Source organism: Phaenicophaeus curvirostris, chromosome 5, assembly GCF_032191515.1.
Source record: "Phaenicophaeus curvirostris isolate KB17595 chromosome 5, BPBGC_Pcur_1.0, whole genome shotgun sequence".
NCBI classification, from domain to species: Eukaryota; Metazoa; Chordata; class Aves; order Cuculiformes; family Cuculidae; genus Phaenicophaeus; species Phaenicophaeus curvirostris.
Genome location: NC_091396.1, coordinates 53094091 through 53115965, shown reverse-complemented (window position 1 = coordinate 53115965; position 21875 = coordinate 53094091). Strand labels below are relative to the sequence as shown.

The window sequence follows — 21875 nt, the reverse complement described above, 5'->3', positions numbered from 1 at the left end:
CAGCCACTTCGACTGGCAGTGCAGGAGCAGAGCCTGGCCACATGCAGGACTGCTTGGGTCGAGAAACCAGGTGTAACCCTTTGTTGAGGGTAGAAGATAAGCAAGAGCTCAGGAAGAAGACACTACAGGATTGTAGGTTACAGCCTCACTACCAAGCAGAGAGTCACTGACTGCAATGCAAGAGCCCCAGTGTCTGCCAGCTGGCAGCTCATCCTTGCCATGTCCCTGCCTACACTGTCCTTCCCTGAATAGGACAGGCAGGGACAGCAGGGGAGAGGAGAGGCTTCCATGAATCTGGAAGTCTGAAGTCAGGAGTATAAGTGTGCTTGCTGCCACACTCAGAGGCATGATCCCCATGCAGAAGAAATACCAACTTCCAAATATCTCCTTTAACTCAATAAAAGCAAATCCCACATTTGAGGATATTATAACTGGGATCACCATACTACTGCAGAATCAAAAAGAGGTACTCAAGAGAGTCAGCACATTTTATATCAGCTTAGTTCTGCCTACCATGTATATCGTAGTGTAACTAACTCGAGTTACATTTACCAACACAAAGTGTATCTCAACAGCTCACTAAGTGCTTCAAGAAGAGTTGAATTCCATACCACACGTACATGGGGAAGTGACCAAGACCTTACAACAAGGCAGCACAAAATATGGACATTTTTGAGATTACTGGGAGACTGTGATGGCAGCACTTTGTAATAGAGTTTTCTCCATAGCCCAAATGCATCACTGATAAGATTACAGAAGGAACAGTGGGGTTTAGGACTCAGCTCCTTTCTGCCTGATCCCCAGTGCTGTGGAGCAGTGCTGGTGCCTGACGTGCCACCTGGGCCTCCCTAGGTGGGGTGTGCTCCACCAAGACATGCTTCCTTCTTAACTCCCCTTCCCAGATCTGCCCTCGGGTGACTGCAATTTGCAAATGTTCCTGAGCAAACCCTGGTTAATATGCAAAGCTCTGCTCAGTGTCATTGTATTTCTTCCCTGCAGATGCATTCACATGCACGTGCACACACACGCTCTCACACACACCTTCACCTTTGCTGAATATTTTGGCATCACAGAAGTGTTAACTGCTGTTATTACAACTAAACAAAATGACTTTATACAAGATTGTGGCTAAGGCACTTTCAATGCACAGTGGAGATTGTATGAGAAAATGCTTTGCTAGGTTATATCTTTGTTTTCCAGTCTCTCAGAGTAAATTTAAGATAACCCTTATGTTTGCTTTGCAGAGAGCATGCTGACTTTGCATGCTTCTTCCACCCCTATGCCCTATTGCTTGATTTTAAACTAGGAGATAAAACTCTGGGCAAAGACTCTATTGCACAGCTTATTTTTCTTTCAGCTGAACTCAAAAAAGAGAAGAGGCATTTAGATTTCATGAGTGCTTAGGACCAAATTTGCAGACTGGCTTCAGCTTTTGCTTATGTAACCTAATCTGTTTGAGCTTGTTTGCTTGTGGGCTTTCAGTATCATGCTGCAGACTGGCCTCAACACCTGCATCTATCACACCTACTTGAACTAGATGTGCTGTTACCAACATAAGCAGTAGCATGTGCATAATTAATTACTAAATTGGTCCTTGCCTGTACAAGGACAGATAAATCCACAGCCTGCTCAATGAAGTAATACAGTTATGGCATTATATGACTGCTCCATATGGAGACTGTTGATGCCACTTCTCTCTGAGCAGCATGAGCTGTACTGCTATAAGCACAGCTGTACCAGAATAATTGCTCCTATAGGGAGTCTCTCACAGGCTCAGCTCTCAGCATGAACTCAAAGCCCACCACACCATGGCTGGTCTGGACATGCTTAGCGTGTGAGTTGCAGGGTAAGTCAAGCAAGTATGGGAGTCTCACAGATACAGAGGGTAACAGATCTATTCCCATGGTGCTAGCAAGCATTGGAAGCTATGAGTTTTGCAAGAGTTCACAGGTTGCATTTTGGTCAAAAAGGCAGAAACAGTGGCACTAATTTCCAAAAATTATATTTAATTAATAATTTCACCTTCATATTTACACTGTATGCACACAAGAACACGGTTCTGCTATGATTATTTTAAAGCAATGTAATTCTAGAGGGAAAATTTTTCTGTACAGAAAATTTTGTTCTGGCATAAGAAATCCTTTTTCATTTGTCACCTGGCAAAGAGTTTAAGCTCAACCAAGAAGTCATTCATGCTGCAACGAAAAGTGGCACAAAGATTTAGTGTGGTTACATTTTCTCATCACAATTCCGCTGCATTATTTCCTCATATAGACAGTCCCATATCAGTCAAATTTTACTGATAACAATGATAAAACATATCCACACTGAAAAGACTGTTAATTTTCCTCTCCTTTTTATTGTAGTGGTCTGTACCATATAGGTTTCCTTTTTCAGATAAAAAACATCAGTTCTCTGGTTTTCGTGTCCTCTTTAGTGTTTCTGATGTGTCTGCTAGCAGATGTCCATCTTCTGTAGCTCACCATTTTACACGTTACCTGGAAAGAACAATTTGATCTGGTACACAATCGCAGGAGTCTGAGAATCTGAGCACATTGTGACATAAGGTCCACTTTACTCACATACATGTCTAAAGAGGAGTTGAGAGATGATGTCTGGATTGTTAGAAGCAAAGACATTTGCCTATACAGTTCGACCTGCATGGAGCACAGACAAAGTGAATTATCACTGGGTCTGACATACCACAAGTATCAAAGTAGGTCCATTGACTATATTCTTACTATCGAAACGGACTGCAGAATGTCTTTGCATTCAAGCGTAAATCTTCCAATGTATATTAAAGATATGATGTGCCTAAGGTATAAGATGATTACGGTCAAGCTGAAGATAGAAGTTTGGCTGGCAAGTGTATGAACATGTTGCTAAAGACTAAAGTCTGTTCTCAAGAGCTCTCTTAAAACAGAGTCCTTAATTTCATGCTATTACTGCGCTGGCATTCATAAGAGTGCTTGTTTTCCTGTTGGTCAGAAAGAGCAAAGTGTTGTTAAATATAGTCACTCCCTTAATGAAATGTAGTTGAAATATTACATTCACCCTACGTTTATCTTCTACTAAATAGAAATGTTGGCTGACAAGAAGTCTGACCACAGGACTGGCTGTCCTTTAGAAGGACAATGACTGGAACTTGAGGACACCACTGCTCACCGAAGAAGAATGGGTGGTGAATTGTAATTTAAACCTCCTGTCAATGCAAATGCTTCCATGATCATTACAATGCCAAAAAGAAAAATGAATATCCCCATCAAAAGCAAATTATATGATGCAGGACTCACACATCCATTCTATAATCAGTCTCTGACCAACATTACGATCATTCAGTGACTTCAGTGGGATCCAAAAATTGTTTTGTTATACAGGGAGCAAAATTAGTGCTTTCGATCAAAAATGACTAAGAGGAAGAACTGAAGATACTGGATGAGGCCTTCTGGGAGGTAAGAAGGATGTCTTGTATGTATTCAGTGACTTATTCTGATCTGGCCACAGATCCAGGAAGTGTCTGAAGTTAAGTCTGCTCCCACGCTGGAAACACTACTCTCTTTAAAGGAATGTATAATACAGTGTATTATAGGAGTTTAAATGCTTCAATTTGGCACAAAATCCTGACTGTAGAAGACTGGGAATCTTTCCAAGTAAAAGCATATAGAGCAGTGCTTATGCTCTGCTTATGGCTGCAGCACAGAAAATCAAGACTAACCTACAAGCTGAATCTTCACGCAGTCCCTGATGATGAAGGTGCATTAAGCTGACCCATGGTCCATGCCCTCCGAGAACATAACTTTTGACTCCAAGTGAGCCAGCATTCAAAGAAACTGCATTGTTAGTGGCAGCCACATGGCAAAACACTGTCACTAGGCAGGGAACAGACCTTGCATGGCCAGTTATACTTCAGGAACTGATGAAATTGTGGGCCATGTTTTGAATATCTCCAAGGAAGGTTACTATTTCTGAGCCCTGTTTAATAAATTCTCAGCTTACTACAACCTTGACGATCTTCTCTTTCTTCCTCTGTCCTTCAGCTGTCCTATCACACTCTAGGTGTGAATACTTACATAAAAACTGCTCAGTATGAACATATCTCACTACTGTTTGTTATTGGGTAAGTGAATATTAAGTTGCATTTACCTCCATCACACTGAAGGGCCTAACTTACCATCACAAAAATAAATATTCAAAAGCAACCTCATGCACATCCATGTTTTTGCAGTTACGTGGCCTACATAATCAGTGAAACTTGGTTTCCATAGCTGCTTTAGTGTGGATTCTCTGATGTTTAGCAAAGACAAGCTCACCAGCTCCTCCCACAGTGCAGACTGTAAAAGTATATTTGACCTAGATCAGGTCATTCAACTTAATGAAATTTGTATGAATTTGGTATGTTTCAGACCTACAGTGTTTTATCAGATTGGATGCAAAAAGAGAATGCTTTCAAAATACATAAAATTGAATGGAGAGAAGGGAAGAAAGAGAATGGACAGAGAAAGTATAAACTGAATTTCCTTGAAAAAAAAACAAGCTGGAAATTCACTGAGTCACAGCGGCAAAGCTAGATAGCATGTTATCCAGAAAATATCAGAAACTGGGAAGAGCAACCAAGTGCTGTAGTGCAGTAAGGAAGCCTTCAAAAAGAACCATAAACTTTTCACCTGGAATGAAATAGATTCATGCATTTGTTCCTTTTCCCAAATAATTTTTCTAACATAAATTTTGTTCTCACTAGAAATGTATATGCATCCTTAAAAAGTTCCATTTCAAAGATGAGTAAGGTTGCTAAGTAATATTTTCGCTTAAGTCAAGGAAATGAATGATTAACATGTTACATCTGGCACTGCCCACATATTAAATCCAAAATTCTTATGAAGCATAAAGAAAACCATATCTGGGTCCCCACTCTGCTAACAGACAGAGGTTGTTGTCCATTTAACTATTTCACTGTCAAAATTTTTTTCCTTATGGGAAATATTCGTTACAAATTTTCAACTGGTAGCAGATCATTAGTAGGATATGTCTATTTCTTGAAAATATATATCATATATATATGATCAAGTAAGAGACACAAGTATCTAATATCTCTGCCCTTACATTTGAGACTGATCATTATGGATGACTCCTGTATGTAGCAGAATACAATTTATTACCCTTTTAACTCAAACCTACAAGAACTATACCGTTGCTATTTGACAGCTTCATACTTTGAGAAAAATGTTCATGTCTTCTTAAAGATTTGTTTGCTTACCCTTCCTTCTCCACTTTACTTTTATAGTTTTCAGACAAACTCAGATACTATCTTTACAAATCTCAAAAAGGGGCTGGCCCTAAGACGAGCACACAGGACGGAAGAGAAGCACACAGATAATGACTTGTCTCATTGAAGACCAAGTATAGTGTAATGCTGAAGCAGTCTCAACCAAAACAGTAAGTGCTGCGTGAAAACTAACCCCTGCTTAAATACTTTGTGACAGCACAGCCAGGTACATAAATATTTTCTCTAGGAAGATACGTTGCTTTTGAATACCCATCCTGTAGAGCCCACAGGGAGCCCACATGCAGGCCAAAAGAACTGGCACCAGACCAGTAGCAGGTTACTGTATTGATGCCCATGCTTAAAAGGGGCAAACAAATAAAGAAACCAACTGAATAAGAGCTCTTTGCCAGCTGCTCTGGCTAATGTGGATAACACTAGATTGCATTCATCTATTAACCTCAGGGAGCATCTTTTGCTTGTCTCTTACAGAGCTGAAGGGCAGATTTCTTCATCGCATCACATAATTTCTTCAGGCCACAAAAAGATTGCAAGTCACTGGAACTCAGTTATCGCAGCAGTAAGAAGATGCATGTGCAGTGGCTGTAAACATGGAATTTGGATAAGGAGTAGTGGGAAAACATACCATATTTCAAGTTCTGGTGATCAGAAGTCATTTATGTCAATATTTTCTGCCACTTCGAAGATGCAATAACTTCTGTCTCCCCTTAGAAATGCCAGTCTCTTAGGCACTTTGTAATTCCTGCCTTGAAATTTGATTTTATTTCAGGAATTTAAACTAGAAATGCACTTGCATTTCACATCTACTGGAGAACTTTGACGTATGCCCCCAGGAGAAGAGAATTATCTCACAGTGCTGGTTGTTTAAGTTTGTATCTCCTGCCTGCTTATGTCCTGCCTCACTATACAAACTTAGTAGGGCACAGGAAAGGGCAGATGTCCAAGCACAAAAGCAATCGTCCTTCCCGTAGAGAAATAACGGTTCTGATGACACCTGCTGGCTGTACAGGGACTATGCCAACACCAACGACCCCCTCCTGCAGGTCTTAAATTCTTGTATGTAAAAGCATAAGTCAAATAAATTATCGAGAAGGAAAGTGTCATTTGCTGAGTCAGAGAAGCACAGGAAACAAGGCTGGGAGTGATTTTAGAAGTCATTCGTTTCATCTCCTAAAGAAAAATGCAGGATTCATGCTACTTCCACCATATCTCATATCTTGTTTTCCCTCTCAAATAGCTCCATCAAAACAGGTATAAATATCCTGTGTCTTCCCCTGAGAGGCTGAATTGGTAGCCACTAGCTGGGGACAGGAATTTACAAGGTCTTGAGTGAAATGTATCTATCTGGTTACAACCTTGTATAAGCAAGGCAAGAAGCTCAGTTCCAAATAATCTTTTATTAGGAACCTGGTACAGATACACTTAATTAAACAACCAGCTGGTAATTCGAAGGGACCATAGATTAGCTTAGCAACCTAAGCTCAAAACAAACAAAGTATTTAAGATCACTGGTTGCTCCATGGTCAATGAAGACTTCCTAAACCACACTGGGTAAGTAAGAGGAAAATCAGGCACTGAAACAGATGTGTTCCCAGCCCCACAGTAAGAACTGCAGAAGGATGAAAGGGACTTACAACAGAAATCCTCTGAATATTTGGAAACTGCAACTGAGCGTGCCTTTGCAGTATCTACCCCCCGATGCCCAAGAGTCACAGGGCCTTTGACAAAGAGATTGATGTCAAATTTTGCAGAGTTGTATATGCATCCAAGACCAGTTTCCTATTAGAGAACTGATGGTCTTCAGCTCAGCTGCTGACATATCGGTTGCCTATGGCCCAGCCTCAGCATCATGCTGGCACAAGTTCCCAGCAGAGACACAACCGGGCAGTAATGCACGTGTATCACCCTTGCTTGTTCTGATCTTGGGGTGGTTTTGTCTTAAACTGTGGAAAATTGCAGTTTTGTCAGTGTAACACACTGGCAATCCCCTCCCAGTAAATCACTCTGCGAATATGTATAGTTTGGCAGTGTTACCCATATGCTGTGTGGTGTTGTACTCTCATAAAGCTCCGCTGAATCCAAGGGGTGACTGACAATATAAATAGTAGTTGGTGGGAAGAATACGTTACTCTCAACAGCCTGTGAAGAATACTCTCGGCAAGGTGTTACCCAGCATGAAAAACTAGCAAGGGCTTCATGAGTGACTAAAGAGGAAGATAATTCCCTCAGATCTCTGTACACAGCCAACACATCTCATAGTACCCTCCTTTTTGTTTCAGGTAAAATAGGGTTTTGTGGCCCAGGAAAGATTTGCCTTGGAGATTAAAAAACTTGAATATTCCTTCAAACTCTTCTTTTCACTACCATCTATGTGTGCAAGACTTCAGCTTTTGAATATTAAATAACAATATTGTTGCATCTCAACTCTGGCAGGGCTTCCAGTGGTGACCATGCACATCAGCGTCCTGGTTGAAGGCTGGGAAGGTGCTTAGTTGCTATTATAATTGCTAATAACAGTGCTAATTTTGCTGAGCTCAAAAGCTGAGTATGATTTTGTATACACCAGGTTTTCCTTGTATTGTCTTCCGGGGCCACAACCACAGTACAGCGGTCTCCAAAAAAACATATAACTTCAGAAGCACATTGCAGTAATGGGGCTTTGTTCAACCATGTCAGATGCAAATTTCTTCCACGTAATGAGAAAACATTTGAATTTCAAATCCAACTGAATTAACCACTAATAAGCATAGACTAGGAAGTAGAAAAAAAAAAAGTCCAGTAATCTAGACAGAGAACTGAAGTTGTGGAGCCACTGGAGCTTTCACAGAAGAGTTTTCATGGGTAATAGGGTAGTGATCTTATGGCAGGGCCTTCACTCAGTCACACCATCTTCTGTTCCCTCGTTCTTTAATAAAATTCCTACACTTGGGGCCTGTTATGACTTGGATGGTTTCTAAAAGAAAGACTATTTTAGAAGAATTTAAACTAAGGAAGAATTTAGGTACCTAGAGCCTGAAACTCTTCATGATCCCTCTGTTGAACTTCATAAGTGCAGAACTGCCACAAGTGCTCTCCAACAATGTGTCCTTGCAATGTGGACACAAACCCTGTCAGACCATGGAGGGATTACACAGAGGTCTTAAGCACTTTCTAAGCAAATCTTCAACTTTGTAAGCAAACCTTGCTGTCACTATTATACAAGTAGTACTCATCAGCAACAAACAAAAGCCTTTTTGCATTGATTCCTGTGTGACCAAATCCTTTATGGACTTTATAAAATGCCATTCTTTTCTCTGGCAATGCTTCCACTTAGACTGCACACAATAATATTTTTTCAGTTCAGTTGAAAAATAAAGACTAAACCCCTTATCTCAAGTTTTAATGCCAAATTAATTTTCTTTTACAATCCAAACCAGAATGAAATGTTCTGTTTCATTTGAGAGTGATTATAAAGTGATTTAGGAGCATGAGGGGAAGATAGGGAGTTCTGTGGTTATATTTTGTTTGGAATTAAGCCAATGATCAAAATACTGAAGAGTTTAGATGACACCCATACTAAAGAAATTGCTGAGTCAACTACCTATATTAAAGTCTGTGCCTTGCCCAACTAACAATGGTCAAGACCCAAAACTGGCCTGTCAAATCTGTCCAAGGAAGACCAATTGAATATTCAAGAAGTTTATTTTTCTATCTTATAGCTCTGCACAACTTTTGCAGGAATAACAGCTTCTCCCATTTTGTTTTTTATAGGAGAAACATCACTCGGTGCATAGCAGGATGCATAGCAGGATGCTACTGAATAGATGGCATGCTCTTGAAACAGAAGAGGGACCCTGGTCGCTCCTCTAAAATGAATAGCTGAATTGAGGGATGAGGGAGCTAACAACACCCCTGCAAATGATGCACACCTTTTCCCTCCTTCCCTTTTGTTCCTTCCTTGCTTTGGTGAATAGTGACATGTCTTTTATGAAAGGGAGTATTTTAAGCAGGATTGGATAATGCTTCCACCACAGAGTGGCTCAGAGCTTGCCTGTGAAATAATTCTCAGGGGCGATTGGATGTGCAGGACCAAACACTGCTGAGGTATCAAAGGGCTGGAGGCAGAGTTCACCATTGTTTTGTTTCTCGTGAAAGATATGACGTATTTACCGGAATATAACCCTCTCTCATCATGCCATTTATGGGAAACAACATACTCAGTGTTTATAAAGCAGTTAATTTATAACAGACAAAACCAGACCATCACTCTTTGGAAGACCAAATATTTGTTGAAAAGCTTCTATACGGGACAGACATCTTCATCTTGTTTTTAAGCAGAGTTGGTTAAGTAACAAAGGAGCTACCTAATAGGTAAGACAAGATTTATATGAAACATTCAGACTGTAAAGGGAAGGATTATTATATTTTATATATATATAAGTAACATTTCTATGTATAATTTATATATTTGTCAGCTTCTCTCCAGATGCAATGGTTTAGGTTCTAGATCTTAATCAGCATAATAATTCATTTGACTTTTTTCTCTTGCTCTAATGCCTTGAGAAGAAAAACATATTTGAGAAACTTCTTCGACATCAGACACTATTAGAAACAAAAATTTCTCAAAATGGAAAGAATGCTAACTTTGCTGTAATGCTTATGTGTTTATTAATGAACTGTCTATGCATAAAGTAAATTCTCTAAAATTAGCAATAAGCTTCATTCAGGTCTAAAACCACAAAGCTATAATGTGCAAAAATATCATTTTAAGTACTGTTTCCAGAACTGTTTTTCCTCATTCAAGAGGACGTGCTTTATTTCTGGCTCTAAAGCTGAACCATAAAGCTGCTGTAACATTCCCTTTAATTTTTTCCAATCTCAAATTTGCAGTGAATGCTTAGTGCACATGTGAGATTCTTATTCCTGTCATGTTCCTAACACCCAAATCAGTAGTATTTGTGTATGCCTGAGGATGCAGGACTCTTCTCTTGTGTGTTGAATGGTCTGGGATGTATCTGCAAACAAGAGCTTCTGCTTTTTTCCTGTTATTTCAGTCTCAAACCCGTTTGTGTTAGGAAGGCAGAGCCCTCTGGAAAGCAGCTCACTGCTTTTCCCATTCAATACCATCGTGTCTCCCAGCGGCGATCTGATGACCCTCCCGAGCCAAGCACTGCCCCAGGCCTCTCACCAAGAGAGGCAACAGTGACATCTGCCAAACACAACACTGGCAGATTTTGCACAGGAATTGCACCATCCACAGAAAAGACAGAGAAGAGCTGGTGCTCTGCAATGTCTAGTGAGCAGTTAGGCCTGGTGCTCTTTTGGAGGGACTGCTGCTGTTGCAGAAAGCCCTTTCTCTGTGATAGAATATGATTAAAAGCAAAATTTTCCAATCCCTCACTATGCTAGAGCTGACTCTACAGTGGCCAATGATACCTCTTTGAAGTGGGGATGCAAGCAGGGATGACTCCCAGGGGAAATATCCCTGTATCCTTCTTTGCTGCCAGGGCAGGCATAGCATTGCATAAGCAATGTTACTTCCCATGGAAATAAGTCACTGTCTAAGGAGCAGAAATTCTTTGCAGTTACTGTAATAGCTCTTAACAGCACTGCTTGCAGTCCATCAGGGGAGAGTAAGTATCCCAACCTTGCAGGTCAGGTCTGCCACTTTGCCAGCAAGGCAGGAGCTGAAGACAAGTCATCCCTGTCCCCATTCCAGTCCTGCAGAATCGAGATACTGGGAATCTCACTGAAAATAAAGCAAGAGTTAATGGTGGGGGTGGGGGAAGAGAAAAAAAATATTCACAAGCACAGTGTGCTGCGTATTTTACCGCTCCTTGGATGCCACGTGCTTCAGAGGAGGCACAACATTCAGGGACTTCACTGCCTCCCGATTAAGTCATTACAGCCCATCTGTGTTGCACCAAGTACAGAACGCGACCTATTATCTCAAAAGAAAATAGCACACCTCCTGACTGCCAAAAGCACCCTGCAACTTGGCACCTAAATGTCTCAGTACTCGCATCAACATACCTTTTCAGGACTAACTCCCACAGCCTGAATCAGGCAACTGTGAAATTCAGCTGAACGCTGAATAAATGGCAATCAAATAAAAACAGCTTTCCCATATGCCAAATCACAAACTATACAATGACCATAATTTGCTGTTACAGATACTTCACTTAAAAGTAGTTAATAGTTGCTATGTGTTTTCTAGATGGTTTAATCACTTACTACTTCAGTGATGGGGCATATAATCTATCTTTTCACCTCATTTATCCATTTGCATACCACTGCTATATAAAAGGATTCTGTGCAGGCTTGATGTAAATAGGACATCCTGTTCTATTTAAAATGGGAAAATGTGTCTCCATAGATTATGGCCATTCAAGATTTTCCCATAAGATGTAATTCGACACTGCTGCATGGGACAGAAATTCATATATCGCTTTGATAGAAAGATGAATTATAACCACATTTGTATTTTATGTTTGAAAAGTGTGTTTGCATATGCAAATTCACACAAGCAATGTCTGACACTAAAGTTGTGAAAGGCAAGCATTCCCCTCAGTGACATTGTATTTTCAGTCCTGGGCCCCATAATCTTTTCAGGGCTTGGTAAGTAGGGGCAGCAAAATAGAAAATTCACATTGACTTACTAGAAGCAACAGTACACACCAGGCTCTCAACAGAAATACATAAGAAGCTGCAAGACCTTGCTCTGTACAGATACTGAGCATCAACCTTGTTCTCTTGCTGAGCAATAGGCTGGCCCTCTCGATGCAGCCATATATCAGGATGTTATCCCTATGGATTCAATCACGTTAGCCATGTCTTCTTGACCACTGCTGTGCATGTTGCAGACAAAGCCTGGTACATCTTAATGATATTTATCTAGGTTTTCACAGAACTTTGACCTTCTTTCTGAAGTTGCTTTTGGCAGCGGAGTGCCCATCAGGTTCATTGGCAATTATTTCCTATGTCTAAATCATTCCTGTTTCTCCAGGGTCACATTAGTACACGCCTTCAGATTTGTAGAAAACTTTCACCTATTACTTCTCTACTAAGCACCAAATGTTTTATCAATACTAAAAATTAACTAGGCAGGAGGGTTTTTATACTTGTCATGAGAGTATCTAAGGCTCAGTTCCCTAACAATCTATGAACACAACGTATCAAGGGGCGAGTCGATCAGGCAAGAGGAGTGATTATAGATAACATTTAAATTTGCACCATGTCTCACTTTTTACCCAAATGAACTCTTACCCAAGTGATTGATTGTAGTTTGGTTTTTAATATAACATATAGGTATTTAAGTGTCTGCTTTAAAAAGACAATTTTTTATATAATGCTCTCTAACTCTCAAAACCAGATTGTTTTCTGAGTTGGCATTTATCATACTAGCAAATCAGACACCTTTTCTGCTTCTCAAGTGTTTGGTTTTTTTCCCCTGAGGAGTTGAATCTTGTTGAAATAGCACCCCACTGATATATAATATGTAAGGTAACAAATACTAAGTGTCAACATTTCTACAGAAGTGATGATAACTGTCAGGCCACTACCATTATTCCAGAAAACATGAATCCAATAGGAAAGGCAACCACAATTAAAATCCATATCATGGAGAGCACAATCTACCCACTTGTGCCACTGAAGTGTCTCAGCTTTCAGTAGGTCATTATCCAAATTTTCTAGGGTTATTCTGTCAGACCTCTCCAGTGAAAAAGTCATTTCTATCACACACTGACTAGAATTCTTGTGCTTATAGCGTACATCAATTTTACAGGAGCAAAAGTCGCAACATGGGTCCAGCAAACCAGTCTTTCACTTTTGAGCTGCACATTGTACTTGATTATCTGGGTTTGATTTTGTAAAGGAATTACAAGTTAGCAGGGGTGAATCAGTGAAATACTTGTGACACAAACCACCAATATTGGAAGATGATGATGTTCCTTAATGATGTTGGAAAACTCTCTCTTTCACTGATCTAAATTTGACCATACAAACTCAGATCTTAGGTTTAGAGTATATATAATGAAGATGCAGAAAGACAACTTTGCTACATCTATGACCTTTTGCATCGTGAATGGATGATCAAACTAAAAAGTCATTGTGTTGCCCTCTTTTTTCTTTCTCCATTTTCCGTACTAGAAAAAAAAAGAGAGCTCATTACTGGATGTCAACATGAATATAGGAATTCGTCTACTTCTCTTAAGTGAAATATGTGTGGAAATCAGCAAGGCTGACATCAAACCTAAAACTCCAAAGAAGGACAGAGACATTAATTTCTTGGAAGGAAATGAAAATGTCAATATTTCCGAGGAGTGGCATCATCGTAACAATATCCCTAAGCCTTTTGAAGAGGAAGGTCTTGAAGAGTTCACTCTTTACAATTTCACAGAAAAGACTGCAAATTTTGGATTTAACCTCTACAGAAAAATTGCAATGACACATGATAACAATGTAATCATCTCTCCCCTTTCTGTATCAGCTCTCATGACTGCATATATGCTGGCAGCCAAAGGGGAAACATACAGACAAATAGTAAAAGGTCTAAACCTCCATGCTTTGAAGGACAGAGTGGATCACCAACATTTACCAGCTTTGTTTAAACAACTCAAAGATAACATCACTATGAATGAAGAACTTCTCCTTATGCAAGGAACTCTTTCTTTTATCCAGAAGGACTTCGGACTCAAGGAGTCTTTCCTCAATTTATCTAAGCAGTACTTTGATATGGAATTCCTGAGAGTGGACTTTCAAAACTTCACACAGGCAAAATTTGTCATAAATCAAAATATTAACAAAAGGACCAAGGGAAAAATCCCAGAGCTTTTTGAAGAGCTTGACCGCCATAATAAACTGCTACTTGTGGACTACATTGTCTTTAAAGGTAATTGTTGTTTTTATTTTGCAAAACTATCATTTACTAGAGGAATTAGGACTGTTAACTTCACCTACATTAGAAGTAGTCTAAATTAATTCTGATGTCCTATTTTCTCCACATGTTTATCTAGATTTACTTTCTTCTATTGGGTTTATTTAATAGGAAATGATTTTTCATTATAGGGAACAACAGTTCTTCTATGTTTTCTTCCATACAACAGAGTCTTAGAACAAAAAAGCACTGCATCTAACTATCTCAACCTCCTTCCGAATGACCACTCTTTATGATTTAAAAGGATGTTCAATTTTCACTCACCAATTAAAACCCTTAATCATGATAGTCTTTTGCATGCTGGATACTGGGCATAAAATCATTGACTAATATTTCATAGGACACAAAATCATGATAACAAAAATAATTTTCCCATTTTAGTCAAGAATCTTTTTGACCAAAGTGACTATGTACCCCATTATATTATATTACCTTGCAGGGTGAGGGTAAGAAATAGGTGTGACAGGCAGAGACTGTTCTGTGGAGAGGTGCTCTACTACCCAATGTCTTATGCTCCTTTTCTTTTGTTGGGGGTATTTCTGACCGCTGGCTTAGAAGAAAGGTAAGGGACTGCAAAGGGAGATCCTGGCAACAACAGGGGGGCATAGCCCATCCTTTACTCTTCAACAGTCATACAGAAGCTAAAGACACCCAGTTGGGTAAAAAGCAAAGACAAAGAGCTAGGATGACAAAAGAGATGAGGAATGTTGTGCATACAGCACAGCACATTCAGCCTCCCTACAGACTATTGTATTCCTTTGTATTTACAAAACTGGACTTTGCCAGTGCCAAGGTTACTTTCCCTTACAGAAAATCAGAGAAAAGAGAGAAATAGCTGTGTCTGTGTTTGAAAGCAAAAATAAAGATCAGAATCATTAGTAAGGAAGAGGTCATATTACAGTGCACCTTACAAGTCGGTTAAATCTCCATCCAAAAGAGCATAAAATTAACTTAAAAACACAGTGTTGAACAGCTGGTAGAGAATTTCAGAGAGGGTGACATTAATAAAAGAAGGATGCTCACATGGCATTCAATAAACAAAAAGGATGTAAGTTCCGAACTTGACTGGCAACTGAGCAACCTTAGAAAAAGATTTCACTTCATTCCCTACAAATGAAGGAGTTTGTGGATTACTTTCTTTTCCTGCTGTAAAAAAATGTAAACCATATAAACTAAAAATACTGCAATTACCATCCACCTACCCCAGACAAAACTGACATCCATTTCAACTAGGTACAGAAAATACCCTATACGTCTATTTAAGAATTTTCTGAACAAATGTGAATGCATATAATTATTTAATTTATTTATTTCTCCAGGCAAGTGGGTCTACCCATTTAATTCCAAATTCACAGAAATGGAGAGTTTCCACATAAACAAGTACAGAAGCGTTCAGGTACCCATGATGTTCAAGTCAGATAAAGTTAATTCAACTTTTGATGAGAACTTAAGATGCACTGTGATAAAGCTGCCCTACAAAGGGAAAGCCCACATGCTGATTGTCATCCCAGAAAAGGAGGGAGATTACATTTCACTTGAAGACCATCTGACTACAGAGCTTGTGGAATCCTGGCTTGGAAACATGAAGATCAGGTATTGCATTGACATCCATTGGCCTTAGTATCTTTTCCATCTTGCAGCAAAGCAAAAAAGCACAACAAAGATTAGCTGGTCTTCCTACCCCTTTTCACATGGTGGTGTCTCTGTGGCATTAGGTATCTACAAAGCTGAGGTCCTTTAGTGGCCTATCCACAGCCCAAGCAGCATGTGAAAGCTTCTGCTCTGAGATGACAAGTCTGTGGTTTGTCTCAGTTTGAAATGTCTCTCTGAGGGCACAGAAAACCTAGTCTTTACAAATCCTTCCATAGGCCTCTCATTCTCTGTGTAAACTTAGTACTAGCAGGCGAAGTCCACAATAAATCTACCTAAGTAGTATATTTATGAAAACCTTCCTACAAGTGGAAACCCAGAGTAATGGATAAATTTGATTGTGAAAATGTAAACCAAATCTATTCTTCTGAAATGCAGTTCCTGAAGCGACAATTTTTTTCCACTAGTCAATAAATCAGTGCTTCACCCTGGTATTAGGGCACTGGAAGTGCTGGTGGAAGTATTTTATACAGAGAAGGAAATGATTTCTAGCACCTTTGGCAGTCAGCAAGTCAGAGAATATATTCTGCCAACCTAAACTCCAGCAGACTCTTTAGTTTTTGCCTAATCTTTTTACCATGTAAAGCTTTGTTCATAGAATCACAGAATTACGGAATGGTTTGAGTTGGAAGGGACTTCAAAGACCATCTAGTTCCAACCATCACCATGCTATGGGCAGAGACACCTCCCACCAGACCAGGCTGCTCAAGGCCAAATCCAATCTGGCCTTGAACACCTCCAGGGATGGGGCAGCCACAGCTTCCCTGAGTAACCTGTTACAGGTTACTCACCACCCTCATTGTGAAGAATTTCTTCCCAATGCCTAATCAAAATCTTCACCCTTCCTATTTAAAGTTATTCCCCCTAGTCCTATTACTATGTGCCCTTGTAAAAAGTCCCTCCCCAGCTTACTTGTAGCCCCCTCCAGGTGCTGGAAGTTCACTATAAGGTCTCCTCGGATCTTTCTCTTCTCCAGGCTGAACAAACCCAACTCTCTCAGCCTGTCCTCATAGCAGAGGTGCTCCAGCCCTCTGATTATCTTCGTGGTTCTCCTATGGACCTGTTCCAACAGTGTCATATCTTCTTAAGTTGGGGATTCCAGAACTGGATACAATACTCCAGATGAAGTCGCACAAAAGCAGAGTAGAGGGGAAGAATCCCCTCCCTCGCCCTGCTGGCCACGCTTCTTTTGACGCAGCCCAGGATAGAGTTGGTCTTCTGGGCTGTGAGTGCATATTACTGGCTCACGTTTAGCTTCTCATCAATCAGCACCCCCCAAGTCCTTCTCCGCAGAGCAGCTCTCAACCACATCATCCCCCATCCTGTATTGAAACCAGGAACTGCCCTGACCCAGATGCCTTGTTGAACCTCATGAGGTTCCCGAATGGTGTGCATTTCAGCAGTCAAGTGATCTACCATAGAGACCAAGTTTGCATTGATTTTTTTTTTTTTCAAATAGGAAACTGGATATTTCAATTCCAAAGTTCAAACTAGAACAGAAATACAAAATGAAGAAATTGCTTTATGCTCTTGGAATTAAAAATCTCTTTACACGTACAGCGGATCTCAGCCATCTAACAGATCAAGGACGTATTGCAGTTTCACAGGTAAGCCCTCTAAAATTATTTGCTATTATTTAGATTGTAATAGTCTGAAAAAGGTCCACCAAGAGACTAAATCATGTACATACTTCACAGAAGTTATGTTAGTTTTTTGAATAGGGACACTAACAGGAAGAGACCTCATGTGCCAAGTATATGTAATCTGTACATCTTAACTGCTTTGGATTCCACTTCAAGTATGCGATGTAGAGAAGCAAGGGGCGGCTACATTTCATACATGCTCAATACCTTCCAAAGCTAGGTTATTACAGGAGGAAAGCTCTGCCTCAAGAAGAATATAACTGGGGGAGAAGAAGTACAATTAAACAAAAACTATGAACAAGAAAAATACTGTAAATAACAGTCAAATGGCAAAAGTCAGAGAAAGGAAGGAAATCCAGAGAGGGATTTCCTCATACACAATCCAGGAAGAGGTATTCTTCTTAACAAATAAAGGACTTCTTTAGAGATCTCAAATAATAAAATCTCAAAAATTAGCAGTGAGAAAGAGAAGTTGAAGCAGTGCCTTTTTTTTCCTATGTACCTTGGCAGAGGAAAACCCAAAATCTGACAGCAAAGCATTAACATAACACTATTGTATTCCAACCCATATAGTAGTTTCACTTCACACACTGAAACTTTGAGTATCATTTAAACAGGCAAAGACAACAGTGGTGAATAGTCAGGAGAGGAACACAGCTCCATGGAAAAAGAAGGAAAGAGAACTCATTGCTACTATTTAAGGGAGAACAAAGATGATTTTCAGAAGACTGAGAGAAAACAGGCACAGATTGAGAAGCAGAAAAGAATGGAAGAGAACAGACTTGGCAACCACACCAATATCAATAATGGACGCACCTATATGACCAGAGATGCTTCATGAAGAAGAAACGCCTCATCTACACAAAAACCAGTTTGCTGATGACAGAAAATTAAGAGGCAAGGTCACATAAAGAAGACAAAAGTGATAGCACACAGTAAAACTGGTGACCTCAAGAACAGAAGTGTGTGGAACAAGATGAAATGCAATTAACACTAAATACAAATTCATACGTTAGATTAAAAGTAACAAAATTTTTGCAACAAGCTGGATTTATGAAGAGCCGAGGAAAACAAGACTCAAAAATGAGATTAATTTGACACAGGATTTAAGAACATAGCTTTATAAACCCATGTAAGGAATTTATATATTGCAACTACTTGTGATTGCATAAGGTTGTACAGTGTTGGTAGCCTAAGACGACAACTCCAGGAGAGACTTCACAGATTGGCTGAGATTGGAAGGGACCTCTCAGTCATCTGGTCCAAGCTCCCTGCTCAAGCAGAGTCACCTGGAGCCAGTTGCCAAGGACCAGGTTCTGATAGCTTTTGAATATTTCCAAGGAGGGAGACTCCATAACGTCTCGGGGCAACTGGTGCTGGTGCTTTGTCTCCCTCACAATTAAAAAGTGTTTCCTGACGTTCACAGTGAACCTCTTCTGTTTTGGTTTGTGCCCATTGCCTCTGGTCCTATCACTGGGCACCACTGAAAAGAATGTAGCTCCAACTTATGTGCACCCTCTGAGTATTTGTATCCCAAAATCCTTAAAAGAGACCTTTTAAGTTAGTGCTGCTGTTGTTACAAGTCTCTTTACACCAAATCCCTACAGAAGCTTTTGTGACTTGCCAAAACTGTTAAAAGGTGTCATGATAAACAATTTTATAGAAGTCTGAAAAATTCTAGGATCTGAGTTACAGTTTTTCAAAAATGCATTGACTTAATAAAATAATCTGTTGGGAAAACATAACATCTTAAAAATAAGCATTTAACAGACAGAATTGCAGTGATTTTCAGTTTGATATAAACTGTTTCACTTTGGGGAATCAGCAGCATTTTTCTCCCTTCCTCTCTTCATAAAACTGCTCCTTGCTGATTCTGATGGTAGCTGCTAACTGATATCAGAAGCAGTATGTGCACCAACTATAAAGTGAGAGAGATACGTCCTGTCCCTGTGAATCATGACAGCCAGCTTCATTATTTAAGAATGTTTAGCAGAGAGATCAAAACTGGTTAAGTCCTTCAACTGTCTTCACATAAGTCAATTCCTAGAGTTAGGAATCTGGGAGTTGGGAATGAACTTGCTCACTAGGCAGTTCACCAATACAGACCTAAATACAGAAGCACTCAGTATGCAGGCTGATAGAATGAAAGGGATCAGATCCTGCTGGGCTGAAATTTTAGTGGGAAATTAAGGTCTTCACATCAATCCAGGATTGTACCTCATTGCTGTACATACTTACACTGTGCTAACAAATGTACAAATTAGAAACATACAGGGAAAAATGCCAAGTTTGGTGCATTTGACTAAGCTTTCACAAAATCAACTCTGGGTGACATATCCAGCCAGTCAGTGTGACTGATGAAAACACCTCCCTGGTATAGTTAAGCATCAAAGAGGACCGTTCTACAAATGCAATGATTGCTTCATGCTACCAGCTGCAAGAACAAAATCTCTAAGCAACACCTGTGGTCAGAGTTTATTATTTATATATTTAAATTTATTTACTTTTTCTTTTTCTGTCACATATTTTATTTCCACATTGCATTTCAGGTTGTCCAAAAGGCAGTAATTGAAGTGGATGAAGAAGGAACTGAGGCCGCAGCAGCTAGTGGATCAGAAATAATTGCATTCACAGTGCCTCCTGTCATCAAAGTGAATAGACCATTCCTTTTTATGATTTTTGAAGAAACTTTTAAAACATTACTGTTCATTGGCAGAGTGGTTGATCCAACAGAAATGTGAATAAAGGTAACAGTTTCTACTCTGAGGTATGCAAGAGGTTTTATTTCTATTCTATTAATTTACATTAGAATAAAGAGACAGTGAAACACGAAAATGTGAAAACCTGTTTTGTTTCTCCAGCTAGCAGTAGCTCATCCTATTAATATTTTTGTAATGACCAAGTAACAAGCTAAATTTACCAAGGCACAAAGTGACAAAAAAATGTATCTTGTAAAATCTACCATGCAAATTAGAAGAGTAACAACAGAGCTGAATTTCCAAAATTCAATATTTTAATGATAAGTCTGAAAGAAAACCAAAATATTCAGGAAGCTCCTTCCCAAAACACTGCAGGCTTGATACTCCTCAATGCTATCTTCTGTTGTGATGAGACTTAACAGCCTAGACCTCAACGTTAGCAGAATTTTGCCATTTATAAAAACAGAGGCAGTATCAAGGCCTAAAAGAGAATTTCCAGCCTCTGTCTAGAGATATTTATTTTATTACTCTAGAAATTGTCCTGAGTCTATTATGAAGTCCGCATCATCTTGGAATATGACCTCTTTCAAAGTGTTTATTCAGAGTAGCAAATTACCTAATTTTCTCAGGGTATGTAATGTGCTTACTTTTAAAATATTCTCTCTATTAAAGATACAATAATTCTGTAAAATAATTTAGATAGATAGTCTGAACTAGAAAAATCTGAGTCTGTACTACTCACAACACCAAACCAGGTCTCTACTGAAACCAGAATTTCTGCATGTATTATCATTTATATATGAGAGTGAACTACATAAAAGGACTCTATGCCTGAACAAAGACAGGCTTTGGCAGGGAAAAAAATACCTCGATAACACTGGAATCAATCTGTTCACAGAGCCAATCCTAAAATCCAAATGATGTTGTCAAAATTTTTCAGAAAAATATTTCCATGATCTAAATACAACTAATTTTATTCAAGTAACGCAGTGATTCCAACAGAACAGCAAGATCTTTAACATTCAGTAACTTTTAATTAGCAGCAGAGACCTATAGATAAAGTATGGAACAACGCAAAGAGATACTTCTAGCTATACTTAACAGATCCAAGCATCACTCAACTTGCTCGTACAGCCTTCACAAAATAGTTGCCCAAAAGGGGGCAGAAGAGTTTTCAAAATCATTTGGCCCGTAAGCTTCAAATGTGTCTATCAGACACATCCAGGAGAGAAGATACAAAAGATACATTACAGGGTAAAGCTGGTAAACAGGTCTAAAAATCACCTCAGTTACCATGAGATGTCTACCTGCAGCAACCCAGTCACTGGTGTAAACCACTCACAAAAGGATTTAGTAGGCAGACTTCTATCTAACTAGACTGCGAAGGTGAATGTAACCTAACTCCACGATGCAGTATGAATTTACCCAGAAAGAAAGAGAATCCCTTCTTCCTGTCTCCAAATGATTAATAGGAGGAATGCTAATATAGACAACTACCCAATCATCACTGTACAGTTAACCTCCAGCTGTTATTCTGAGTTGCAGGTAAAAACAATGCTACAGAAATTATACAAGTATTGGTGCTGTCTGACAGAAAGAACCCAGAAGTAGGCAGCCCCACGAAAGATTGTTGGAGCTCTGCAGTGTGAAGGACTGATGAAAGTATACACGAGACACAAGGAGCA

General features: G+C 39.5%; 1 protein-coding gene across 2 annotated transcripts; it reads left to right on the top strand.

Moving 5' to 3' along the window:
• The first annotated feature begins 13417 nt into the window (after window positions 1-13417).
• Window positions 13418-21867, top strand: SERPINA10 (serpin family A member 10). 2 transcript variants are annotated; one of them, XM_069858738.1, is made up of 5 exons: window positions 13418-14153; window positions 15518-15791; window positions 17308-17455; window positions 20041-20238; window positions 21736-21867. In XM_069858738.1, exons 1-4 carry the CDS (start codon window positions 13445-13447, stop codon window positions 20230-20232), a joined length of 1323 nt encoding a protein of 440 aa, XP_069714839.1. In that variant the 5' UTR covers window positions 13418-13444; the 3' UTR covers window positions 20233-20238; window positions 21736-21867. The 2 variants fall into 2 exon arrangements, with proteins under 2 accessions (XP_069714839.1, XP_069714838.1); XM_069858737.1 differs by lacking the exon at window positions 21736-21867 and having other exon boundaries at window positions 20041-20823.
• The last annotated feature ends 8 nt before the right edge of the window (window positions 21868-21875 follow it).